This window comes from Mobula hypostoma, chromosome 5, assembly GCF_963921235.1.
Source record: "Mobula hypostoma chromosome 5, sMobHyp1.1, whole genome shotgun sequence".
NCBI lineage: Eukaryota > Metazoa > Chordata > Chondrichthyes > Myliobatiformes > Myliobatidae > Mobula > Mobula hypostoma.
In genome coordinates, this window is record NC_086101.1 from 71,462,519 (window position 1) to 71,488,724 (window position 26,206).

At 41.7% G+C, this 26,206-nt stretch overlaps 1 protein-coding gene across 2 annotated transcripts in view; it reads right to left on the reverse strand.

Annotated features, from left to right (window-relative positions):
• Window positions 1–26,206, reverse strand: part of abcc4 (ATP binding cassette subfamily C member 4 (PEL blood group)) — a 349,901-nt gene that overhangs the window by 98,106 nt on the left and 225,589 nt on the right. For both annotated transcript variants that reach the window (XM_063048526.1, XM_063048527.1), the window contains exon 20: window positions 5,199–5,278. In XM_063048526.1, the coding sequence (XP_062904596.1) occupies window positions 5,199–5,278 (80 nt within the window). The remainder of the gene's footprint in view (window positions 1–5,198; window positions 5,279–26,206) is intronic.

Here is a 26,206-nt window from a genome sequence, read left to right on the forward strand (position 1 = left end):
GGACTTGGGCCACATTCCACCGTGATACAACACTTGGCAGCACGGGAGGTCGTTCCTGCCTGTGGCCATCGAACATGCAGCTCCTTCCGTGGAGGGTCATACACCCTGAGCCAATAGACTGGTCCTGGACTTATTTTCCATCTGGCATAGTTTGCATTTTGTTGTTTAATTGTTTGTGGTTTTTGTATTGCTATATTTACGCCCTATTCTTGGTTGGTGTGGCTGCAACAAAACCAAATTTTCCTCGGGATTAATAAAGTATATCTATCTATCTATCTGTAGCAATGAATTCCAGACTTACCACCCTCCAACTAAAGAAATTCTTCCTCATCTCTGTTCTAAATGGACGTCCCTCTATTCTGAGGCTGTTCCAATTATTCTTAGATTCTCCCCCCATACAACACATCCTCTCCACATCCACTCTATCCATGCCTTTTAATAATCAATAAGATTTCAATGAGAATCTTCCTTATTCCTCTAAACTCCGGTCAGTACAGGCCCAGAGCCAACAATATTCCTCATACATTAACCTTTTCATTCCCAGATTCATTCTTGTGAACCTCCTCTGGACCCTCTCCAATCCCAGCATATTTTTTTCTCAGATAAGGGGCCCAAAACTGCTCACAATACTCGAAGTGGGGCCTCACCAGAGCTCCATATCCTTCCTTGTATATTCTGGTCCTCTCAAAATGAATACTAACATTTCATTTGCCTTCTGTAGCACCGAATCAACCTGCAAGTTAACCTTTAAGAAATACTGCATAAGGTCTCTCAAGTCCATTTGCACCTTTGACCTTTGCATTTTCTCCCTATTTACAAAATAGTCTTCGCCTCTATTCCTTCTACCAAGGAAATTATAGGCCAATTAGCCTGACTTCTATGGCTGGGAAGAAGTTATACTTATACTTTCCTAAACTGTTCCATCTGGCACTTCTTTGCCCATACTCCCAATCTGTCTGTCCTTCTGCAGACCGCCTTCTTCCTCAACACTATCTGCCCCTCCACTTACCTTTGTATTATCTGCAAACTTGGCCACAAAGCCATCAATTCCATCATCCAAATGATTGACATATAACGTGAAAAGAAGCAGTGGAATATTGACCCCTGTAGAACACCACTAGTCACTGGCAGCCAACTAGAATAGGCCCCCCTCATTCTCACACTTTGCCTTCTGCCAGTCAGCCGACCTTCTATCCATGCTAGCGTTTTTCCTGTAATACAATGGGCTCTTACCTTGTTAAGAGACCTCATGCGTGGTACCTTGTCAAAGGCCTTCTGAAAACCCAAGTAAACAACATCCACTGACTTGACTTTGTCTATTCTGTATTTCCTCAAAGAATTCCAACAGATTGGTCAGGAAGATTCCCTCTCAAGTAAACCATACTAACTTTGGCCTTCTTAATCACGTGTCTCCAAATACCCCGAAACCCCATTCTTAATAATGGACTCCAACATCTTCCCAGCCACAGAAGTCAGGCTAGTTGGCCTACAATTTCCTTCCTCTCTCCCTTCTTAATGAAGGGAGTGACATTTGCAATTATACAGTCCTCCAGAACTATCCCAGAATCTAGTGATTCTTCAAAGATCATTACTAATGCTTCCACAATCTCTTCAGCTACTCTTTCAGAACGCTGGGGTGTTGTCCATATGGTCCAGGTGATTTATCTTCCTTCAGACCTTTCAGCTTCCCAAGCAGCATCTGCTTAGTAATAGCAACAAACCTCACTTCTGCGCTTGAAACTCTCAAATTTCTGGCATACTGCAAGTGTCATCAACAGTGAAGACTGATGCAAAATACTTTTTATGTTCACCTGCCATTTCTTTGTTCCACATTACTACCTCTCCAACGTCATTTTCCAACAGTTCAGTATTGACTTTCACCTTTCTTTTACTCTTTATATAGCTGAAAAACTTTGATATCCCCTTTGATGTTTTTGGCTAACTTTCCTTCACGTTTCATCTTTTTTCCCCTTATGTATTTTTTAAAGTTGCCTTCTGTTGTTTTTTTTTAAAGTTTCCCAATTCTCTAACTTCCCCCTAATTTTTGCTATATTATCTGCCTTCTCTTTTAATTTATGCTGTCTTTGACTTCTTTTGTCAGACGTGGCTGCCTCATTCTTCCTTAGGAATATCTCTTATTCTTTGGGATGTATCTGTCCTGCACCTTTCAAATTGCCCCCAGACACTCCAGCCATTGCTGCTCTGCTGCCATCCCTGTTAGTGTCCCATTCCAATCAACTTTGGCCAGCACCTCTCTCATGCCTCTGTAGTTCCCTTTACTCCACTGTAATACTGATACATTTGACTTTAGCTTCTCCCTCGCAGATTGCAGAGTGTGCTCTATCATATTATGAACACTGTCCCTCTAAGGGTTCCTTCACTTTAAGCACCCTAATCAAATCTGGTTCATTAACACGACACAAAATCCATAATTGCCTTTCCCCTAGTAGACTCAACCACAGGGTGCTCTAAAAAGTCACCTCATAGGCATTTTACACATTCGCTCCCTTGGGATCCAGCACCAAGCTGATTTTCCCAATCTACCTGCAACTGAAATCCCTCATAACATTGCCATTATTACATGCATCTTATCTCCCTTTGAAATTTATATCCCACAGCATGGCTACTGTTCAGGTACCTCCATACAAGTCCCATCAGCGTCTTTTTACCCTTGCAGTTTCTTAACTCTACCCATAAAGATTCTACATCTTCTGACCCTAAGTCATTTCTTTCTAAGGATTTGATTTCATTTTTTACCAATAGAGCCACACTACCTCTTCTGACACCTTTCGACATAATAATAGCTCCCAACTGTGATCTTCTGTCAGCCATGACTCAGTTGTGCCCACAAGATCAAACCTGCCAAACTCTAATTGCGCTACAAAATCCACCTACCTTATTCCATATACTGCGTGCATTCAAACATAACATCTTTAGTCCTGTGTTCATCATCCTTTTCCTATTTTGCAACCATGTGACACATCATCTTATCCCACCGACTGCAATTTTTCTCTATCATCTGCTTGTCCTTCCTCACAGTCTCACTACACTGTATTGACTTGTCTATCAATTGCCCCATCCTCAGCCCCATCATTCTGGTTCCCATCCCCCTGCCAAGTTAGTCTAAATCCTGCCCAGCAGCTCTAGCAAACCTGCCTGAAAGGATATTGGTCCCCCTTGGGTTCAGATGTAACCTGTCCTTTTTGTACAACCTACATCCTGATGTAAACTTTGATAACCTTTTTCTATGTCCAGCACACCTATTTTGCTGTTATACATAAACTTCCAAACTATGTAGACAATATTTCATTTATTTAGATGACAAAGAACTAGACCTAGTCAATGTCTACTGTCCTATCCCTCAGCAACCCTATTCATCATTTCTTCAATAAAAATTATCCAAATAATAAGACAAGATTTCCCATGTGCAAAGTCATTCCGATTATCCCTTAGTCCTTAGCTTTCCAAACACCAGAAAGTCTAATCTCTCAGAATCCTCTCTCATAATTTTTCTATCACTAATACTTGCCTAATTGTCCTGTAGCTCCTTGGCTTGTCCTTGCATAGAGTAGAATATTAGCCAATCTCCATTCTTCCAGTACCTCATCCATGGCTAAAGGTAGTGCAAATATCTCTGCAGGACCCCCGCAATCTTTTCTCTAGCTTTCTATGATGTCCTAGGATGCACCTGATCAGACCCCAGTGATTTATCCACCTTGGGTCCACAGTAACATAGTGGTTAGGACAACACTACTACAGCTCAGGGCATTGGAGTTCGGAGTGCTATTCTGACATCATCTTTGAGGAGCCTGTACGTTCTCTCCATGGAACGCATGTCTCGTGGCTTTTCTCTGGGTGCTCTGGTTTCCTCCCACAGTTCAAAGACGTGCCGGTTAGTAGGTGAATTGGTCATTGTAAATTGTTCTGTGATTAGGCTAGTGTTAAATAGGTGGGTTGCTGGGCGATGGGCCAGAGGGGCCTGTTGTGTGCTGTTTCTCAATAATAATTAATATGCCAACACTGCCTCTATTGTATGTAAAGTGGATATGTTCCAATACATCACTATTCATTTTCCTTAATGGCTTAACTTCCCTACCCCTCTGCAGAGTAAATACAGATGAGAGATACTCATTTAAGACCTCACTAGTCTCCTGTGGCTCCCTGCATAGATGATTACATTGTTCTGTAAGAGGACCTATTCTTTCCCTAGTTACATTTTTCTCTTAATAATTCTTGTGGAATCTCTTAGGATTCTCCTTTACCATATATGCCAAAGCTATTTCATGACCCCTTTTTGCTTTCCCATTTCCCTCTTAAATTTACCGCCGCAGCACTACTCTTCAAGGGATTCTCTTGATCTGACATATACCTTTAATTTCCTTGAATAATATCCCTTGTCGACCAGGATTCTGTAACCTTGCCTGTCTTGTCCTTCATTCCACCAGGAACGCCTCTGAACTCTCCCAATTTCACTTTTGAAAATCTCCCACTCGACAGACATTCCTTTACCTGCAAACAGCCTCTCCCAATCAACCTTTGTAATTCCCTGTCTAATACTTCAAAATTTGCTTTGCCAATTTAGGATTCTGCTTGACATAAGCTATGAAATTAAACCACTGGTTATAACAAAAGATCAATTTTAGTAAAATATTATTATGAGGTATTATGAGATTCAGTTTAACATTACTATCAGTATGCATTATAACTAGAGAACACAATCGTCTTTACCCCTACTGAAGGGCCTTATTTCTTAGCACCAACAAACTTTTATTCTTCTGTAATTATGCATTGCTGATTTGACTCATCTGTTAATCACCTTGTCACAGTTGACTGTTGCACTACCATAGCCATATTTCATTACACTTATCGAGATATGCTCCAAATGATTAGAAGGCAAATAACCAATGAGCTACTATGTATGTAGGTATCGTGGACAAGACATGATACCAAAGGTCTGAAGCCACTTCTATAAATCAACTATTTCTGACATTAAATTTCTAGTGTTGTTTCATAAAAATACAACCAAGTTCTCCTCTGAAATGCAGACACTTCAACTGAATCACTGTTTAGCTTTGTTAGAAGTTATTGATTAGGAAGTAATTGTTTTATGATCACAGTATTTCAGCATTAAAGAGTACGCAGGGTCCCGTAAATAATCACACAATGTACAATTCATCAACTCCAATTTACTGAATCACCTGTAAAAAGTCCATGAAAGTATAAGGCAACAAGTCATCAAGGTGGCCGACATCTTTGGAGAAACGGTTCAGGATCCGACCTGAAGAAATTGAAAATAAGTCACTTCAAAAATTTAAAATAAAACTTACAATACTATTTCAGTTATATGATTCAGCTTCTTTCAGCTCATAAAAATACTTAACCAGGTTTACAAATGTATCATCATCTGGCTAAATGCTTCACAATATCCAAAACTAACTGGGTAATGTACAGCAAATGAGAAGGGGCACTGAGTATAAATGACAGCAAGTCAAGCTGCAGCTGCGTAAAATCTTGTTTCACCCATATTTGGAGTATTGCTTACTCCTGTTCATCATATTATAGGAAGGATGTACAGAACGTGCAGAAGTTATTCACCAGGATGTTCCCTGGACTAGAGAGTATTAGCCTTCAGGAGATTGGACAAACTTAGATTGCTTTTGCTGGAGCATAGAAGCTGTGGGGCTCTCTGTTGGAAGTACATTAAATTATGAAAGGCATAAATAGAATAGATCGTCAGAGTCCTTCTCTCTGGATGGAAATGTCATTTACCAGAAGCTGTAGGTTTACGGTGAAAGGGGAAAAGTTTAAGGAGATAAGAGAGACAAGTTTCTTTACACAGAGAGTGGTATGTGCTTAGATCACACTTTCAGGAGGGGTAGTAGAAACAGATATGATACTAACATTTGAGAAGTATTTAAACAGGCAGGGAATATCAGGATAAGGAATTTGTGCAGATGGGATTAATTTAGATTGGCGTCATGGACAGTGCAGAAATAGTGGGCCAAAGGCCCTGAATTTGAGCTGTACTGTTGAGTGTGTGTAGAAAGAACAGCCTCAAAATTCAACTACATTTTATAACTTAAACGAAGTTTCACCTGGGGTAGACCACCATACTATTGGCAACTTACAGGTAAAATTCACCCTCAGGAAACTGGCTCAGATATTTCTGCCCATTTTCCATCTCAGGGAAGCTGACATTTTCTCAGTGTCATTAAAGATATCAGGTCTTGCAGGGTACATTACTTCCACTGCTGGCAGTCATACAGCCATTGTGGCAGCCTACACTCTTCACCTAAGCAACCATTATAAAACTGGGAAGACATCAGCCATTCTGTCAGTCTCAGAATAGTCAGAATAATATAATCTGCATCAAACCAGTTCCCTTTGCTCTTCAGTTTTTGTGAAAATTGGATCTGAACTGACCATTTAATCATAATACTGTGAGCCCACTTATGGCAGAGGAGCTGAGTAAATAGACTATCTGTAGGAGCGTCCACACACCTAAGAAAATGCCCCCACCCCATGTGTATTATTTTGCTTCAGTCATAATCTTTTCTGTAGCAGTTCTAAAGTCACTCTCAGGCAGATTCCAGTGACCAGTGCAGCAAAGATGTAGTAGCTATGAATTCTTTATGGAACTCTTTTATCAGATCACATTTAGTTTATTATTCTGTGTGCCAAATGCCACAGTGCTGATTCTAATGTGTCTTTGTTCAACACCATCCGCCCTGCTCTGCTGGGGGAGAAGCTGACAGCGATGCAGGTGGATGCTTCCCTGGTGTCATGGATTCTTGATTACCTGACTGGCAGACCACAGTACGTGTGCTTGCAACACTGTGTGTCCGACAGAGTGATCAGCAGCACTAGGGCTCCACAGGGGATTGTCTTGTCTCCCTTTCTCTTCACCATTTACACCTTGGACTTCAACTACTGCACAGAGTCTTGTCATCTTCAGAAGTTTTCTGATGACTCTGCCATAGTTGGATGCATCAGCAAGGGAGATGAGGCTGAGTACAGGGCTACGGTAGGAAACTTTGTCACATGGTGTGAGCAGAATTATCTGCAGCTTAATGTGAAAAAGACTAATGAGCTGGTGGTAGACCTGAGGAGAGCTAAGGCACCAGCGACCCCTGTTTCCATCCAGGGGGTCAGTGTGGACATGGTGGAAGATTACAAATACCTGGGGATATGAATTGACAATAAACTGGACTGGTCAAAGAACACTGAGGCTGTCTACAAGAAGGGTCAGAGCCATCTCTATTTCCTGAGAAGACTGAGGTCCTTTAACATGGGCTGGACAATGCTGAGGATGTTCTACGAGTCTGTGGTGGCCAGTGCCATCATGTTTGCTGTTGTGTGCTGGGGCAGCAGGCTGAGGGTAGCAGACACCAACAGAACCAACACACTCATTAGTAAGGCCAGTGATGTTGTGGGGATGGAACTGGACTCTCTCATGGTGGTGTCTGAAAAGAGGATGCTGTCTAAGTTGCATGCCATCTTGGACAACGTCTCCCATCCACTACATAATGTACTGGGTGGGCACAGGAGTACATTCAGCCAGAGACTCATTCCACCAAGATGCAACACAGAGCATCATAGGAAGTCATTCCTGCCTGTGGCCATCAAACCTTACAACTCCTCCCTTGGAGGGTCAGACACCCTGAGCCAACAGGCTGGTCCTGGACTTATTTCATAATTTACTGGCATAATTTACATATTACTATTTAACTATTTATGGTTTTATTACTATTTATTATTTATGGTGCAACTGTAACGAAAACCAATTTCCCCTGGGATCAATAAAGTATGACGATGACCATGACTATGACTATTAGTGGTGCTATGTGCTAATATGTCAGGGAATTTTGAGGTAAAGAAAGCAAGCTTTGGGACCATTGCAGCCATTAACATGGATATATCCTCAGGTTATTACATAGAGATAGATGGATACTTTATTGATCCCAAAGGAAATTACAGTGTCACAGTAGCATTACAAGTGCACAGATATACAAATATTAGAAGAGAAGTAGAAAGAATAAAAAAACAAGTTACCTCAAAGAGTCTAACAGGAGGGGTCATCAATTCCCCGTCTATAAGTTGACTATTTATAGAGCTTAATGGCCGAGGGTAAGAATGACCTCATATAGCACTCTTTTCAGCAATGCAGTTGCCTTAGTCTATTACAAAAAGTGATCCTCTGTTCAGCCAAGGTGGCATGCAGAGCCTGAGAAATATTGTCCAGATTTTCCAGGATTTTCCATAGGGTCCTTTGTTCTACCACAACCCCAGTGTGTCCAGTTTGACTCCTATAACAGAGCCAGCCTTTCTAATCAGTCTATCGAGCCAGTTGGCATCACCTATGTTAATGTCACTGCCCCAGCTCACCACCGCATAAAATATTGTACTGGTGAGAACAGGTTGGTAGAACATGTGAAGGCGAGGCCTGCATACTCTAAAGCAATGGTCCCCAACCTCCGGGCTGCGGGCGGATACTGGGCCGCGAAGCATGCAGGGGTGCAGCGGTAGCCGGGATGCACCCAGCATATCTTTAAGAAAAAAACCAAAATAAACAAGCAAGTTAATTAGGTGCCGCCCGGCGCGTAAATGTCGGCCCAGATCAGAGGCGACGCAATTGGCAATCACCTCTGATCTGGACCGATATTTATGCGCCGGGTGGCACCTAATTCATTAGCCTGTTTATTTCAGCATTTTTCTTAAAGATGTGCTGGGTGCGTCCCAGCTGCTGCACCGCTGCACCGCTGCATGCTTTGCGGATCTGTATTGGTCCGCGGCTCGGAGGTTGGGGACCACTACTCTAAAGGACCTCAGTCTCCTCAGGAAGTAGAAGCGATTCTGGCCCTTCTTGTACATAGCCTTTGTGTTGGTGCTCCACTCAAGTCTGTCACCCAGGTGTACCCCCAGGTACTTGTAGGTCCTCTCTACATCCATGTCCTCACTATTAATAGGAACAGGGAGCGGAGCAGGCTTAGTCTTCTGAAAGTCCATCACCATCTCCTTTGTCATACTGAGTTGCAGATGATTCAACCCTCTACCAGGGCCCTGTATTCATCTTCCCATCCTCCCTTTATACACCCAACTATTGCTGAGTCATCAGGGAATTTCTGCAGATAACATGATTCGGTGTTGTATCTAAAGTTCGAGGTATACAGGGTTAACAGGAAGCCAATACAGTCCCCTGTGGGGCCCCAGTGCTGCTTATAGCCATGTCTGGCACACATCTCTGAAGCCACACAAACTGTGGTCTGCCAGCCAGGTAGTCCATTATCCAGGATACAATGGAAGTGCCAACCTACACTAAATGGAGCTTTTCCCCCAGCAGTGAGGGCTGTATGGTATTGAAGGCACTTGCGATATCAAAAAAACATGATCCTCACAGTGCTGCCCTGCTTATCCAAATGGGAGTAGGCTCTGTTCAGCAGGTAGATGAAAGCATCGTCAACTCCAATATGTTCCTGGTAGGCAAACTGCAGGGGATTAAGGGCTGGGCTGATCTGACCAGGGCCGGAGGTGAGCCAGGACAAGACTCTCTCGAAAAGTCTCATTGAAGACTTTTGGTTGGCATTTCTTGGGTACTGGGACCACATGTGATGTTTTCTACACAGCCGGGACCCTTTCCAGGCTGAGACTCAGATTGAAAATGCACAGAACTCCCCACAGCTGCTCAGCACACTCCTTCAGGACCTTGGAGTTCAGACCATCCGGTCCCGATGCTTTCCAGAGCCCTTCTCACCTGCTCAGTAGTGAAGGCAAGTCCATGATGACTGGGGAGTTAGTGGAAGGTGGGGACTGGGGGAGGTGAAGACCTGGACTATAGTTGGTATGTGGAGGTGTGAATGGTAGGTACAGGGCAAGAAGCAGATGTAGACGGTAGTAATCTGTGTTGTTCATCCACATGTTGAACCGGAGGGGGGAGGAGGGAGGTGTTGGTGCGGAGGGAGCATTGGGTACCTCAGCATCTGGATTGGTGTGATGAGGGGGGTATTAACAGGAGGGCAACTGTCAAATCTATTGACTTAACTCATTAGCCCATTCAGATATGCATTCCTCGGCCCTATAGCTAGACTGATTGAAGCCAGTGATGTTCTTCGCGCCTCTCCACACCTCTCGTGTGCCACTCTGCCCAGGCTTGCTCTCCAGCTCTCTCCTGTATTCCTCTTTAGCCACCTTGATCTTCTTCATCTGCACATTTCAATTCCTCCCTGTCTCCTGATTTGAAGGCCTTTTTTTGTGGTGACCCATGGTTTGTTGTGAGGGAAGCAGTAAACTGTCCTTGATGGTATTATAGTGTCCACACAGAAGTTGATGTAGCCAGTGATGCAATCAGTAAGTCCGTTAACGTCCTCCCCATATGGTTCACAAAGCACATTCCAGTCAGTAACCTTAAAGCAGTCCTTAAAATGTGACAATGGCCTCTGGAGACCATTTCTTTACTGTCATGGTGGTAGCTAGCTGTTGCTGTACTTTGAGCCGATATAAAGGCATGAGGTAACCAAGGTTGTGATCTGATCTTCCAAGTGGGGGCGGGGGGGGAGAATAGCTGTGGAGCTGTATGCATCTTTTAACATTTGCGTACAAAAGATCCAGTGTTTTATTTTCTCTTGTATGACACTTGACAAACTGATCGAAGGTGGGTAGGGTTGTTGAAAGAGAAACATGGTTGAAGTCTCTTGATACTACAATGAAAATATTGGGGTATTGAGTCTGGGGCTTCGTGATGGTAGTGCAGGATTAAGAGGGAAAAGAGATAAGATTGCTGGAATTTTGACCAAATGTGCCCTCTCTAGCCACAAGCAAAGAGTAAGACATTCAACAGGGTCCTTAAGAGGACCATCGTCCAGAAGATTAAGCTGCATCGATCCATGGTGACATGGCCACTTGGATTCAGAATTAGCTTGCACACAGAAGACGGAGGGTAGTGATAAGTGGGACTTATTCTGGCTGGAGGCTGTGAACACTGGTGTTCTGCAGGGATCCATACTAGAACCTCTGCTGTTTGCGATATTGGAGCATTGTGGATTGTGTAGAAGACTGCCAAGAAATATAGTGGGATATTGATCCGTCGAACATATAGCTGGAGAAATGGCAGATGACACTCAATCAAACTATGTGCAAGGTGTTGCACTTTGAAAGATCAAACATAAAAGATCAGAACAAAATTAACTACAAGAACTACAGTCAATGTAGATCAGCAATAACATCTCCTCACTAACAATTAACACAGGCACACCTCAAGGAATGTGCGCTTAACCCACTGCTGTACTCTCTCTATAATCAAAACTGTGTAGCTAAGTAACAGCTCAAACATCATCTATAAATTCATGTATTGTTGTTGCTCCTTTCAATGCCTTGTGACGCATCAGGTGGCAACCTTGCCATTCCATTAGCATTTTTGTCTATTTTTTAAAAAGACCAAGTTGCTAGCTCTATGCTCAACCCAGCAATGGAATGTGTGCAAGGGGCCGGCTGGATTCGAACCTGGGATTATCTGCCTCGAAGTCTGGTGCGAAAAGCACTACACCACCAGCCAGCTATAAATTTTTGGACAACACCACTGATATTGGAAGTATCTCAGATGGCAATGAGGAGATGTAAGGGAGTGAAACTGATTGGCTTTTTGAATGGCACTGCAACAACAATAACTGCACATTCAACATCAGCAAGACCAAGGGATTGATTATGAAGGGGAAATTGGGAGAGCAAACAACAGGTTTGGCAAATTTTTAAAGATCATTACAGAGCTATGCAACAAAGTCTTAATACTCAAAGGAGATTGCACTAATGAACTTTTAGGTTTTCACTTCTCTACAGATGTTCCTTGATTACTGTCTTCCTAGTAAGCAAACTTACACAACCCAACTTCATTACATATATATTTAATATTTTCCTGCAACAAGAAGCCATTTAGCCTATCAGATCTAAACCAACTTTCAGAGCATTCCCATCAGTACCATTCCCCCACACATTTCACAATAACCTAGTTTTTTCTCACATGCTCTGATTTTATATCTACACTAGCAACAGATACCATGAATGAAAAAAGGCACATAGCACAAATGCTGAACTGAAGACAAAATGAGTAGCCTTGACTATTACTTGCCCATACATGATTTTTTTTTATATATTTGTTCAGCCAAACAAATACTTTCATTATTGACCACTTAAACCAGGAAAGATATTCAAGTTCGTTAGATGTACCCTACACATAAGAGGGAGATTATAAATCTGGTTGAATGGTATCAAAGTTCAAAATTCAAAGTAAAATTTATTATCAGAGTACATATATGACACCATGAATAATCCTCAGTTTTTTTTTCCCTGCAGGCATACTCAGCAGATCTATAGAACAGTAACTGTAAACAGGATCAATTAACAATTGTGCAAATGCAAATTAAATAAATAGCAATAAATAACAAGATAAAGAATCCTTAAAGTGAGATCATTGTTTGTAGGAACACCAGAAATAGAATGAGTGCAGTTATCCTCTTTTGTTCAAGAGTCTGAGGGGCGGTAACTGTTTTTGAACCTGGTGGTGAGAGTCCTGAAGCATTTGTGCATTCTACCTGATGGCAGCAGCAAGAAAAGAATATGGCCTGGGTGGTGAGGATCTTTAATGATGGATGCTGCTTTTCTATGTTTCATGTATTATGGTAGGGAGGGCTTTACCCGTGATGTAGTGGATTGAATCCACTGTAGGATTTTCCGCCCAAAGGCATTGGTGGTTCCATACCAGGTCATAATGCAGCCAGTCAATACACTTTACACCACACATCTATAGAAGTTTGTCAAGCGTTTTGATGACATGCCGGATCTTCTCAGACTCCTGAGGAAGTAGAAGTGCTGTTGTACTTTATTTGCAATTACACTTATATTTACCACAACAACCTCTCATTCAATGTCAATACAACCAAAGAACTGATTATTGACGACAGAAGGAAGAAGCTGGAGGTCCATGAGCCTCATTAGGGGATTGGAGGTGGAGAGGATCTCCAGTATTATGATTAAAAATTCCTTGGCAGTATGATTGAAAGGATCTGTCCTGGGACCGGCACTTATAAGTCATCACAAGGAAGGCATGACTGCGCTTCTACTTTCTTAAGAGGTTTGCACAGATTCAGAATGCCACCTAAAACTTTGACAAACTTTTATATGTGTACAGTGGAAAGTATCCTGACTGGTTGCATAACAATGTGGTATGGAAACACCAATGCCCTAGAATGGAAAAGCCAACAAAAAAATAGTGGACACAGTCCAGTATATTATAGGAAATCTGTAAGCAAATCTGTAAGGAGCTCTGCCACAAGAAAGCAGTACCCATCATTAAAGACCTCCATTATTGAGACGATTTCTTCACACAGCTACCATCAGGAAGAAGATACAAGAGCCTTAGGTCCCAGACAATCAGGTTCAGGAACAGTTATTACTCTTCAACCAGCATGAATAACCTCAAATCTGAACTGATTCCACAACCTATGGACCACTTTCAATGTCTCTTCAACTCATGATCTTAGTATTATCTATATATTGATTATATTTGCATTGTCTGCTTTCTTTTTCACATTGGTCGTTTGCCAGTCTTTGTGTGTAACCTTTCATTGATTATATTGTATTTCTTTGTTATACTGTGAATGCCTGTAAGAAAATGAATCTGAAATTATACGGTGACATGCGTGTACTTCGATAATAAATTTACATTGAACATGCAAAGGAAATGAATGCCAGCTTTGGAACAGCATACCAATAGATCTCCTATGGCATTATTGATAGATAGTTTAGAATTTGGAATCCAGTTTCTCATCTTTACCATAGCTCTTATCAAGGACTCCTGTTACTGTTCTAAAATGATCCTCCACTCTCGTCATGAATTGGATGATCACAGAGTCCTAATGAGAATGAATGTTATCCAGAAATCAAACTGCATAATTTTCTTTTTAGCATTTATGAAATAAAATATCTTACTTTACAAGAGTGAAACATAACAAAAGACTACCTGGAGTGAAATGCAATGATATCCATTTCTAGATCTTTTTGGGTCTCTCTGGATATTTGATGGGGCACTTGGTTGCCAGTCACAGGTTGACACATTCTCAGTTTAACATTCTGGAAACGCAGGTGGACCATGTTGTCCTGACAACACCTCTCTCTCAACATTCCTCATACACACATGTATTGGGTAGGTAGGTTCTTTTTTTCCACACACTCTGCCTGCACTATAGAAACCATAGAAACTACAGCACAGAAACAGGCCTTTTGGCCCTTCTTGGCTGTGCCGAACCATTTTCTGCCTAGTCCCACTGACCTGCACACGGACCATATCCCTCCATACACCTCCCTTCCATGTATCTGTCCAAATTATTCTTTAATGTTAAAAAAGAACCCGCATTTACCACCTCGTCTGGCAGCTCATTCCATACTCCCACCACTCTCTGTGTGAAGAAGCCCCCGCTAATGTTCCCTTTAAACTTTTCCCCCATCACCCTTAACCCATGTCTGGTTTTTTTCTCCCCTTGCCTCAGCGGAAAAAGCCTGCTTGCATTCACTCTATCTATACCCATCATAATTTTATATACCTCTATCAAATCTCCCCTCATTCTTCTACGCTCCAGGGAATAAAGTCCTAACCTATTCAACCTTTCTCTGTAACTGAGTTTCTCAAGTCCCGGCAACATCCTTGTAAACCTTCTCTGCACTCCTTCAACCTTATTTATATCCTTCCTGTAATTTGGTGACCAAACTGAAAACAATACTCCAGATTCGGCCTCACCAATGCCTTATACAACCTCATCATAACATTCCAGCTCTTATACTCAATACTTTGATTAATAAAGAACAATGTACCAAAAGCTCTCTATACAATCCTATCTACCTGTGATACTACTTTTAGGGAATTTTGTATCTGTATTCCCAGATCCCTCTGTTCCACTGCACTCCTCAGTGCCTTACCATTAACCCTGTATGTTCTTCCTTGGTTTGTCCTTCCAACGTGCAATACCTCACACTTTTCTGTATTAAACTCCATCTGCCATTTTTCAGCCCATTTTTCCAGCTGGTCCAAGTCCTTCTGCAGGCTCTGAAAACCTTCCTCACTGTCTACTACACCTCCAATCTTTGTATCATCAGCAAATTTGCTGATCCAATTTACCACATTATCATCCAGATCATTGATATAGATGACAAAAAGCAATGGACCTAGCACTGATCCCTGTGGCACACCACTAGTCACAGGCCTCCACTCTGAGAAGCAATTCTCTACTACCACTCTTTGGCTTCTTCCATTGAGCCAATGTCTAATCCAATTTACCACCTCTCCATGTATACCTAGCGACTGAATTTTCCTAACTAACCTCCCATGCGGGACCTTGTCAAAGGCCTTACTGAAGTCCATGTAGACAATATCCACTGCCTTCCCTTCATTCACTTTCCTGGTAACCTCCTCGAAAAACTCCAATAGATTGGTCAAACATGACCTACCACGCACAAAGCCATGTTGACTCTCCCTAAAAAGTCCCTGTCTGTCCAAATGCTTGTAGATTCTGTCTCTTAGTACTCCCTCCAATAACTTATCTACTATCGACGTTAAACTTACTGGCCTATAATTTCCCGGATTACTTTTCGATCCTTTTTTAAACAACGGAACAACATGAGCCACTCTCCAATCCTCCGGCACCTCACCTGTAGACAGCGACATTTTAAATATTTCTGCCAGGGCCCCTGCAATTTCAACACTAGTCTCCTTCAAGGTCCGAGGGAACACCCTGTCAGGTCCCGGGGATTTATCCACTTTAATTTTCCTCAAGACAGCAAGGACCTCCTCCTTTTCGATCTGTACAGTTTCCATGATCTCACTACTTTTTTCCCTTAATTCCGTAGACTTCATGCCAGTTTCCTTAGTAAATACAGATGCAAAAAACCTATTTAAGATCTCCCCCATTTCCTTTGGTTCCGCACATAGCCGACCACTCTGATCTTCAAGAGGATCAATTTTATCCCTTACAATCCTTTTGCTCTTAATATACCTGTAAAAGCTCTTTGGATTATCCTTCACTTTGACTGCCAAGGCAACCTTATATCCTCCTTTAGCCCTCCTGATTTCTTTCTTAAGTATTTTCTTGCACTTCTTATACTCCTCAAGCACCTTATTTACTCCCTGCTTCCTATACATGTCATACAACTCCCTCTTCTTCTTTATCAGAGTTGCAATATCCCTTGAGAACCAAGGTTCCTTATTCCTATTCACTTTGCCTTTAATCCTGACAGGAACATACAAATTCTGCACTCTCAAAATTTCTCCTTTGAAGGCTTCCCACCTACCGATCACATCCTTGCCAGAGAACAACCAGTCCCAATCCATGCTTTTTAGATCCTTTCTCATTTCTTCAAATTTGGCCTTCTTCCAGTTAAGAACCTCAACCCTTGGACCAGATCTATCCTTGTCCATGATCAAGTTGAAACTAATGGTGTTATGATCACTGGAATCAAAGTGCTCCCCTACACACACTTCCGTCACTTGTCCTAACTCGTTTCCTAACAGGAGATCCAATATTGCAGCCCCTCTAGTTGGTCCCTCTATATATTGATTTAGAAAACTTTCCTAAACCCATTTTACAAACTCTAAACCATCTAGACCCCTAACAGTATGGGAGTCCCAATCAATATATGGAAAATTAAAATCCCCTACCACCACAACTTTATGTTTCCTGCAGTTGCCTGCTATCTCTCTGCAGATTTGCTCTTCCATTTCTCGTTGACTACTGGGTGGTCTGTAATACAATCCCACTAATGTGGCCATACCTTTCCTGTTTCTCAGCTCCACCCATAAGGACTCAGTAGACAAGCCCTCTAATCTGTCCTGCCTGGACAGGGTATACTGGAATATCCTCCAATCACTAGTCCATAGACATGCAAGCTGGAGAAAGGCTATTTTCCTCACCATAACCACACTTACCAATAGGCATCCATCTATATTATACCCCATCTTTCAGCACTTATTCCATTGCCTTCTACGCCCAGGCAATTTATGTGCTCATTGAGATGCTTCTTAAACGCTGTCATTCTGCTTCCACTACTTTCTTCAGCAGTGTAGTCCAGGTACTTACTACTTTCTAAGAGAGAAAGATCCCCATCATATTCCCTCTGAAGTTCCTAACCCTTAGCCTAACCCTAAATCAAAGAGCTGATTGTGAACATCAGGAAGGGCAAGATGAGGGAACATGATCCAACCCACAGAGGGATCAGAAGTGGGGAAAGTGAGCAATTTCAAGTTCTCGGTGTCAATATCTCCAAGGATCTAACCTGGTCCTAGCATTTCAATGCAGCTAGAAAGAAGGCAAGACAGCAGCTATATTTCATTAGGAGTTTGAGGAGATTTGGTCTGTCACCTAAAATACTCAAAAACACTCAGTGGGGTGTATAAGACCAGAGGACATAGCCTCAAAATAGAGGGGCGTCACTTTAGAACGGAGATGAGGAGAATTTCTTTCACCAGAGAGTGATGAATCGTGGAAGGCAAGAAAATACTATTTGACTATAAAATCCTCCAAAATTAAAAAAAAAATCAGGAGAGAAGAAACTGAAAAACTATGCAGCCAATCAGCAACAGTGTGGATGAACATAGAACATAGAACAGTACAGTACAGGCCCTTCGGCCCACAATGTTGTGCCAACCCTTAAACCCTACCTCCCATATAAACCCCCCCCCCCCGCACCTTAAATTCCTCCATCTACCTGTCTAGTAGTCTCTTAAATTTCACTAGTGTATCCGCCTCCAACACTGACTCAGGCAGTGCATTCCACGCACCAACCACTCTCTGAGTGAAAAACCTTCCTGCAATATCCCCCTTGAAGTTCCCAGCCCTTACCTTAAAGCCACGTCCTCTTGTACTGAGCAGTGGTGTCCTGGGGAAGAGGCGCTGGCTATCCACTCCATCTATTCCTCTTAATACCTTGTATACCTCTATCATGTCTCCTCTCATCCTCCTTCTCTCCAAAGAGTAAAGCCCTAGCCCCCTTAAACTCTGATCATAATTCATACTCTCTAAACCAGGCAGCATCCTGGTAAATCTTCTCTGTACCCTTTCCAATGCTTCCACATCCTTCCTATAGTGAGGCGACCAGAACTGGACACAGTACTCCAAGTATGGCCTAACCAGAGTTTTATAGAGCTGCATCACTACCTCATGACTCTTAAAGTCTATCCCTCGACTTTTGAAAGCTAACACCCCATAAGTTTTCTTCACTATCCTATCTACCTGTGAGGCAATTCTTAGGGATCTGTGGACATGTACCCCCAGATCCCTCTGTTCCTCCACATTACCAAGTATCCTGACTTTTACTTTGTACTCTGCCTTGGAGTTTGTCCTTCCAAAGTGTACCACCTCACACTTCTTCGGGTTGAACTCCATCTGCCACTTCTCAACCCACCTGCATCCTACCAATGTCTCTCTGCAATCTTTGACAATCCTCTACACTATCCACAACACAACCTTTGTGTCATCTGCAAACTTGCCAACCCACCCTTCAACTCCACATCCAGGTCGTTAATAAAAATCACGAAAAGTAGAGGTACCAGAACAAATCCTTGTGGGACACCACTGGTCACAACCCTCCAATCCAAATGTACTCCCTCCACCACGACCCTCTGCTTTCTGCAGGCAAACCAATTTTGAATCCACCTGGCCAAACTTCCCTGGATCCCATGCCTTCTGACTTTCTGAATAAGCCTACCGTGTGGAACCTTGTCAAATGCCTTACTAAAATCCATATAGATAACATCCACTGCACTACCCTCATCTATATGCCTGGTCACCTCCTCAAAGAACTCTATCAGGCTTATTAGACACAATCTGCCCTTCGCAAAGCCATGCTGACTGTCCCTGATCAGACCATGATTCTCTAAATGCCCAGAGATCCTATCTCTAAGAATCGTTTCCACAGCTTTCCCACCACAGACATAAGGCTCACTGGTCTATAATTACACAGACTATCCCTACTACCTTTTTTGAACAAGGGGACAACACTCGCCTCCTTCCAATCCTCCGGTACCATTCCCGTGGACAACGAGGACATAAAGATCCTAGCCAGAGGCTCAGCAATCTCTTCCTTCGTCTCGTGGAGCAGCCTGGGGAATATTCCGTCAGGCCCCAGGGACTTATCTGCCTTATGTATTTTAACAACTCCAACACCTCCTCTCCCTTAATATCAACACGCTCTAGAATATCAACCTCACTCATATTGTCCTCACCATCAAGTTCCCTCTTATTGGTGAATACCGAAGAGAAGTATTCATTGAGGACCTCGCTCACTTCCACAGCCTCCACGCACATCTTCCCAGCTTTATCTCTAATCATTCCTACCTTCACTCCTGTCATCCTTTTGTTCTTCACATAATTGAAGAATGCCTTGGGGTTTTCCTTTACCCTATTCACCAAGGCCTTCTCATGCCTCCTTCTTGCTCTCCTCAGCCCCTTCTTAAGCTCCTTTCTTGCTACCCTATATTCCTCAATAGACCCATCTGATCCTTGCTTCCTAAACCTCATGTATGCTGCCTTCTTCCACCTGACTAGATTTTCCACCTCACTTGTCACCCATTGGTTCCTTCACCTTACCATTCTTTATCTTCCTCACCAGGACAAATTTATCCCTAACGTCCTGCAAGAGATCCCTAAACATCGACCACATGTCCATAGTACATTTCCCTGCAAAAACATCATCCCAATTCACACCTGCAAGTTCTAGCCTTATAGCCTCATAATTTTCCCTTCCCCAATTAAAAATTTTCCTGTCCTCTCAGATTCTATCCTTTTCCATGATAATGTTAAAGGCTAGGGAGCAGTGGTCACTGTCCCCCAGATGCTCACCCACTGAGAGATCTGTGACCTGACCCGGTTCGTTACCTAACACTAGATCTAGTATGGCATTCCCCCGAATTGGCCTGTCAACATACTGTGACAGGAATCCGTCCTGGACACACTTAACAAACTCTGCCCCATCTAAACCACTGGAACTAATCAGGTGCCAATCAATATTAGGGAAGTTAAAGTCACCCATGATAACAACCCTGTGATTTTTGCACCTTTCCAAAATCTGCCTCCCAATCTGCTCCTCTGTATCTCTGCTGCTACCAGGGGGCCTATAGAATACCCCCAACAGAGTAACTGCTCAAATCTGATGTGCATGGCTGATATTGAAACACCACTACCTCTGAATGGAAAAGCCTGCAAAAAGTAGTGGATACAGCCCAGTCCATCACAGGAAAGAGCACTGTCACAAGAAAGCAGCATCCATCAAAGACTCCCACCATCCAGACCATGTTGTCTTCTTGCTGATGCAGTCATGAAGGAGGAAAAGGGGCCTTAGGTCCCACATCACCAGATTCAGGAACAGGTATGACGCTTCAACTACCAGTCTCTTGAATCAACGTGGAAGACTTCACTCACCGCAATACTGAACTGATTCCACACCTATGTACTCACTTTCAAGGACATTGAAACTTATGCTCTCAGTATTAATTATCTATTGTGTTTGCACAATTTGCCTTCTTTTGCATTTGGTTGTTCGTCCGTCTTTATTTACGTGTAGTTACTCATTGATTCTATTGTATTTCTTTGTACCTACTGTGAATGGCCAAAAGAAAATAAATCTCAGGGTCATATATGGTGACATACTATGTATTTATTTTGATAATAAATTTACTTTGAACTCTATCTAGGCCTTTTAATATTCAGTAGGTTTCAATGAGATCCCCCACATTTTTCTAAACTCCAGCGAGCAGACCATGAAACACCGTTCATAACCCTTTCAGTTCCTGGGATCATTCTCGTAAAACTTCCTCTGGACCCTACCCAATGCCATCACATCCTTCCTTAGATCAGGGGCCCAAAACTGCTCACAATACTCCAAATGTGGTCCGACCGATGCCTTAAAAGTCTCGGTATTAAATCCCTGCTTTTATATTCCAGTCGCAGCAAATTATCAACATAATTTCTGAAATGTATTTTTTACAAATAGTTCTGAACTTTTTTCAAAAGCTTATAAGCAGTATGCTTATATTTCACCCCATCATGCTGCAGTTAAGTACACAGAAGTTGAAAGAGACAATCTGTTGGAAGAACTAGGTGTGTCAAGCAGCATCTCTGGGAGGAAGGGAATTGACATCGACACCTCAGGTTGAAATCCTGCATCAGGACGGAGAGTGGAGACCCGAGAAGGCAAGATTACACAGAAGGAAAGTGGTGAGAAATGAGTCGGAAGTAATTGGTGGACTGAGGAGGATATAAGATATCGTGTCATATACAAGAGGGGAGTGAGATGGAGCTGGGAGACAGTGGCAGGTGAATGATAGATGGAAGCAGACAAAGAGAGAGAAGTAAATGGGAAAAAAGTAATTTATCTCCGGTCAAAAAAGACAAAAGCGGATTTGGAATGACTTTGCAAAATAACAGTAGTTAATCAAATATACATGTAGCATTCATTAAGTTCTATAAATCATAATCAAAATCAACTTAAAAGCATTTAATCACCATGTCACAAAAGTACAAAACTGAAATGCTCTGCATAGCACAATTGGTACTATTTTATGGATAAACATTGCTTTATCTAATTTAAATAATGATTCATTAAATTTGTTTTATTTCTACAATGGTTTGCTACTTCAGTGAATATAGTTTTGTTCTGCAATAAAAAGCATTTGTACTGTACACTAATTCAGAATCATTTGTTGGGAATGACTGTCAATTAGATTTAGTATGTCAGTGAAAACATTAAGCTGTAATAATATGAACTTGTGGTTTACGGGTGCTCACTTACACTCCCCTATTAATCAATTTTTAGTTATCACGTACATAGTAACTCTACCACACCTGTTTAAATCTGATTACTATTTATTTAATTTGGAAATTATCCCAGTTGTGCTCTTAGCAGCTAGTATGCAGTTATTGTCAAAAGTAACAGAATGATATACATGATAATTTGAGGGCTTATTCAGAATTTCTTTGGAGAAATATAATATAACCCACATCAAGACTGCATTTATTACTGTGAAGTAGTCCATTCCATTTTGCATTATTAAAGTATAATCACAGTAAATATAATAGTTAATGGATCAATTCTGGTAACCTAGCCAGCAACATCGAAGCATTGGAGCACAACAGAAGGGAAGACTGATTATTCCAGGATTATCCTTGGGCAAAAGTTTTAAGCGTTAGGGTAAACACACTTAACCATTTATCAATCAATGAAAATAATGGACTATTTTATGTTTCTTCCAATATACAGTGGAATCTAGTTAATTGGGACACATCAAGATCAGTACATTTTGGCCCAATTAAGCAGCTGCTCCAATTAGCCGAAGTTTCATGAAAATAGTTAAAAACGTAGTCGGAAAAAAAAGATAAACTACCATTTAACTGAGTAACAAATTAAGCATTTAAATGAAATACAGAACAAATAAGAACACTACCAATGCTGCTACAGTACTATAAAACTGTGTATTAGTTCCTAATAATTACGTATATCGTCTCCAGGGAAAGGTAGCATCTCTGGTGAAGGGGCATGTTGTGTCCATTCTGGGGCAGCTCACTTACTTTTGGTTGCTACCAGACACTCTGCTCTCACCCATGGCTCCAGGTAGCTGTTTGCATGAGATAGCGGCCACACCCCAGTACACAGCTTTGACAGGTGAGGTAAACCATGTGAGGGTAGTCTGCGGGGCTCATAGCCCAGTAAAAAATGAACATGCTTATTCTAGAATATGAAGTCAGCTCTGGCAGACTGAACAGATGAGATCAGCAGTGAATTCCATCGGCCAAGAAGGCAGTTCTGCAACGCTTTGTGGAGAGCGAAGGGCATGACAAGGCAGAGAAGTCATGGCTATCCACTGCAACCAAGGACAACCCCAGTCTGCGACAACTACTCACAATACTGGACCCAGATTTCTCACTTTAAAAACTCCGGCACAGGTTGCACTGTCATTGTTGGATATGAGGGAGAAACAACCTGCTCCCATGTCCTTTTGACTGATTGTAAATAAACAAAATTAACGCAGACACTGAGTGCAGAAAATGAACTGACTTCAAACAATGTTTTCAACAATTGTATCCTCCAAACCTTCATTTTCATTGTAACATTTGAGATGATTGCCAACACCTCCAAATTCTTCATAGTTTCTAAACTATTGAAATAGTGAAATCGCTTCATTTTTACTCCCAACTGATTCTCGCATCTCAAAGCCTGAAAGCTTGAAACTGCAGCGAGGAAAACAATTCTGAATTGTCTTATTGCTTATTTCTCGCCAACTATCAGTGACAAAAGTCACTGCTCTTCGAACACAAACATACACAAATGATGCTATTTAAAAAATGTATGGTGTAGTGTCTGACGGACACACAAGTTCACATGATTGACGCTAGTTAGAAACTGTTCGGCAATTGTCTCCCAAATAAATGAAGGGAATCTCAACTATTTTCTCGATTAGTTTTTCGAAATAAGCAACTGCCCCGATTAACCGATGGACCAATTAACCGCAATCCACTGCACCTACCATTGAAAGTAAAAAATGAAATATGAATTGAATTACCTATTGAACATAGCAACTATTGCTCTAATGTGATGTAGACAAGTTTTTGAAGCCTAACTTCAAAACTAAGTAGACTGTTAAATGGACAAACTGTTATAAATAAATATTATAATCTTAAACACAGATTACTTTTGCAAAATGTGCATGACAAAAACAAAATGCTAATCTCTGAACATCAACTAAATAGCCAAACTCATCAGGTATAGCGTTCAGAAATATCTGTGCTATATGCTTGAAAGTTTTTGAAACCTTGTACTTTATTATCAATTGCACATGTTGCAAATCATCGTCATTTTAAAATCATGACTATTAAGACTCAAGTAGCAACAATGAGCTGTGAAAGTTAACAGTACTCAGCAAAGCTTCAAACCTTCCTTAACTGAAGTTTATTTTGTCAAAGTTACTGATAACATAAACACAGATAACTGTACAATAGTATTTATAATAAATAAATATAGGCTCCACAGTACTTTAAGCTCAAGTATACCACCCATAAGGTTGTACTTCAGCATCACACCCTGATAATAGATAATCTCAACAATAAAAACCATATGTTTGTTTAAAAATTAACACTCAAACAAGTTCAACCACACCTATTCCACTGGCACTACTGCGAAATGATAATGGACTCACCATGTACTTACTGGGTCAAATTACAGCACTATATGTGTCACATTAAAACAAGTTTAAACAACTAACAAGTAATAAAGCACATACAAGGATGAAAGCAGTGCCGCAGGAGATTTCAGCCATCATTTTGGTAGCAGTGTGTGTTCTACCTCAGGCCAATGCCAAACAGGCTCTAGGTGATTTGAGCAACAGGATCAACACACATGAAACAGCACACCCTGACGTCTTCACCATCATTTTGGGGCATTCTAACCAGGCCAACATGAAAAAGTCACTACATAATAATCATCAACAAATCACCTGTAGTACCAGAGGAAACAACACACTGCAGCACCATCAAGAATGCCTACCACCCTATATGATGGCACAGCAGCAATGGCTAGAATTTCTGGAAGCAATTCGGAAGGCATAGGATATATACATCCCAAAGAGGAAAAATTATCTAAAAGAAAGATGACACAACCGTTGCTAACAAGAGAAGTCAAAGCCACCATAAAAGCCAAAGAGAGGGCATATAACAGAGCAAAAAATAGTGGGAAATTAGAGGATTGGGGTGCTTTCAAAAAACCAACAGAAGGCAACAAAAATAGTCATTAGGAGGGTAAAGATGGAATACAAAGTAAGCTAGCCAATAATATGAAGGAGCATACCAAAAGTTTCTTCAGATAAAGTGCATAAGAGAGGCGAGAGTTGATATTGGACTGCTGGAAAACTATGCTGGAGAAGTAGTAAAGGGGGAAATCAAAATAGTGGACAAACTGAATAAGTATTTTGCATCAGTCTTCAATGTGGAAGACACTATCGGTATGGTAAAAGTTCCAGGTGTCGGGGGGATGAAGTGTGTGAAGTTACCAATACTAGAGAGAAGGTTCTTGGGAAACTGAAAGGTCTGAAGGTAGATAAGTCACCTGGACCAGATGGTGTACACCCCAGAGTTCTGAAAGTGGTGGCTGAAGAGACTATGGAAGCATTAGTAAAAATCTTTCAAGAATCACTAGGTTCTGGAATGGTTCTGGAAGACTAGAAAATTGTAAATGTTACTCTATTCTTCTAGAAGGGAGCGAGGCAGAAGACAGGAAACTATAGGCCAGTTAGTCTGACCACAGTGGTTGGAAAGATGTTGGAGTTGATGATTAAGGATGAGGTCTCAGGCTACGATAAAATAGGCCGTTGTCATCACGGTTTCTTCAAGAAATTCTTGCCTGACAAATCTGTTGGAGTTCTTTGAAGAAATAACAAGCAAGATAGACAAAGGAGAATTGGTTGATGTTGTGTGTTTGGATTTTCAGAAGGCATTTGAAAAGGTGCCACATATGAGGCTGCTAAACAAGTTCAGAACCCATGGTATTACAGGGAAGATACTAACATGGATAAAGCAGTGGCTGATTGGCAGGAGGCAAAGAGTGGGAATAAAGAGAGCCTTCTCTGCTTAGCTACTGGGGACTAGTGGTGTTCCACTGCGGTCTGTGTTGGGACCGCTTCTTTTTACTTCTTATGTCAGTGACTTGGATAATGGAATTGATGGCTTTGTTGCAAAGTTTGTAGACAATATGAATAAAGCTGGAAGGGCAGATAGTTTTGAGAAAGTAGAGAGGCTACAGAAGGATTAGGAGAATCGACAAAGCAATGGCAGATGGCATACAGTCTTGGGAAGTGTATGGTCAGGCACTTTGGCAGAGGAAATGAAAGGGTTGACTATTTCCTAAATGGAGAAAAAATACAAAACAAAAACTGAGATGGAAAGGGATTTGGGAGCCCCTGCGCAGGATTTCCTAAACGTTAATTTGCAGATTGAGTCTGTGATGAGGAAGACAAATGCAATGTTAGCATTCATTTCAAATGGACTAGAAAAGGCAAGGATGTAATGTTGAAACTTTATAAAGCACTGGTGAGGCCTCACTTGGAGTATTGTGAGCAGGTTTTGGCCCCTTATCTTAGAAAGGATGTGCTGAAACTGGAGAGGATTCAAAGGAGGATCACGAAAAT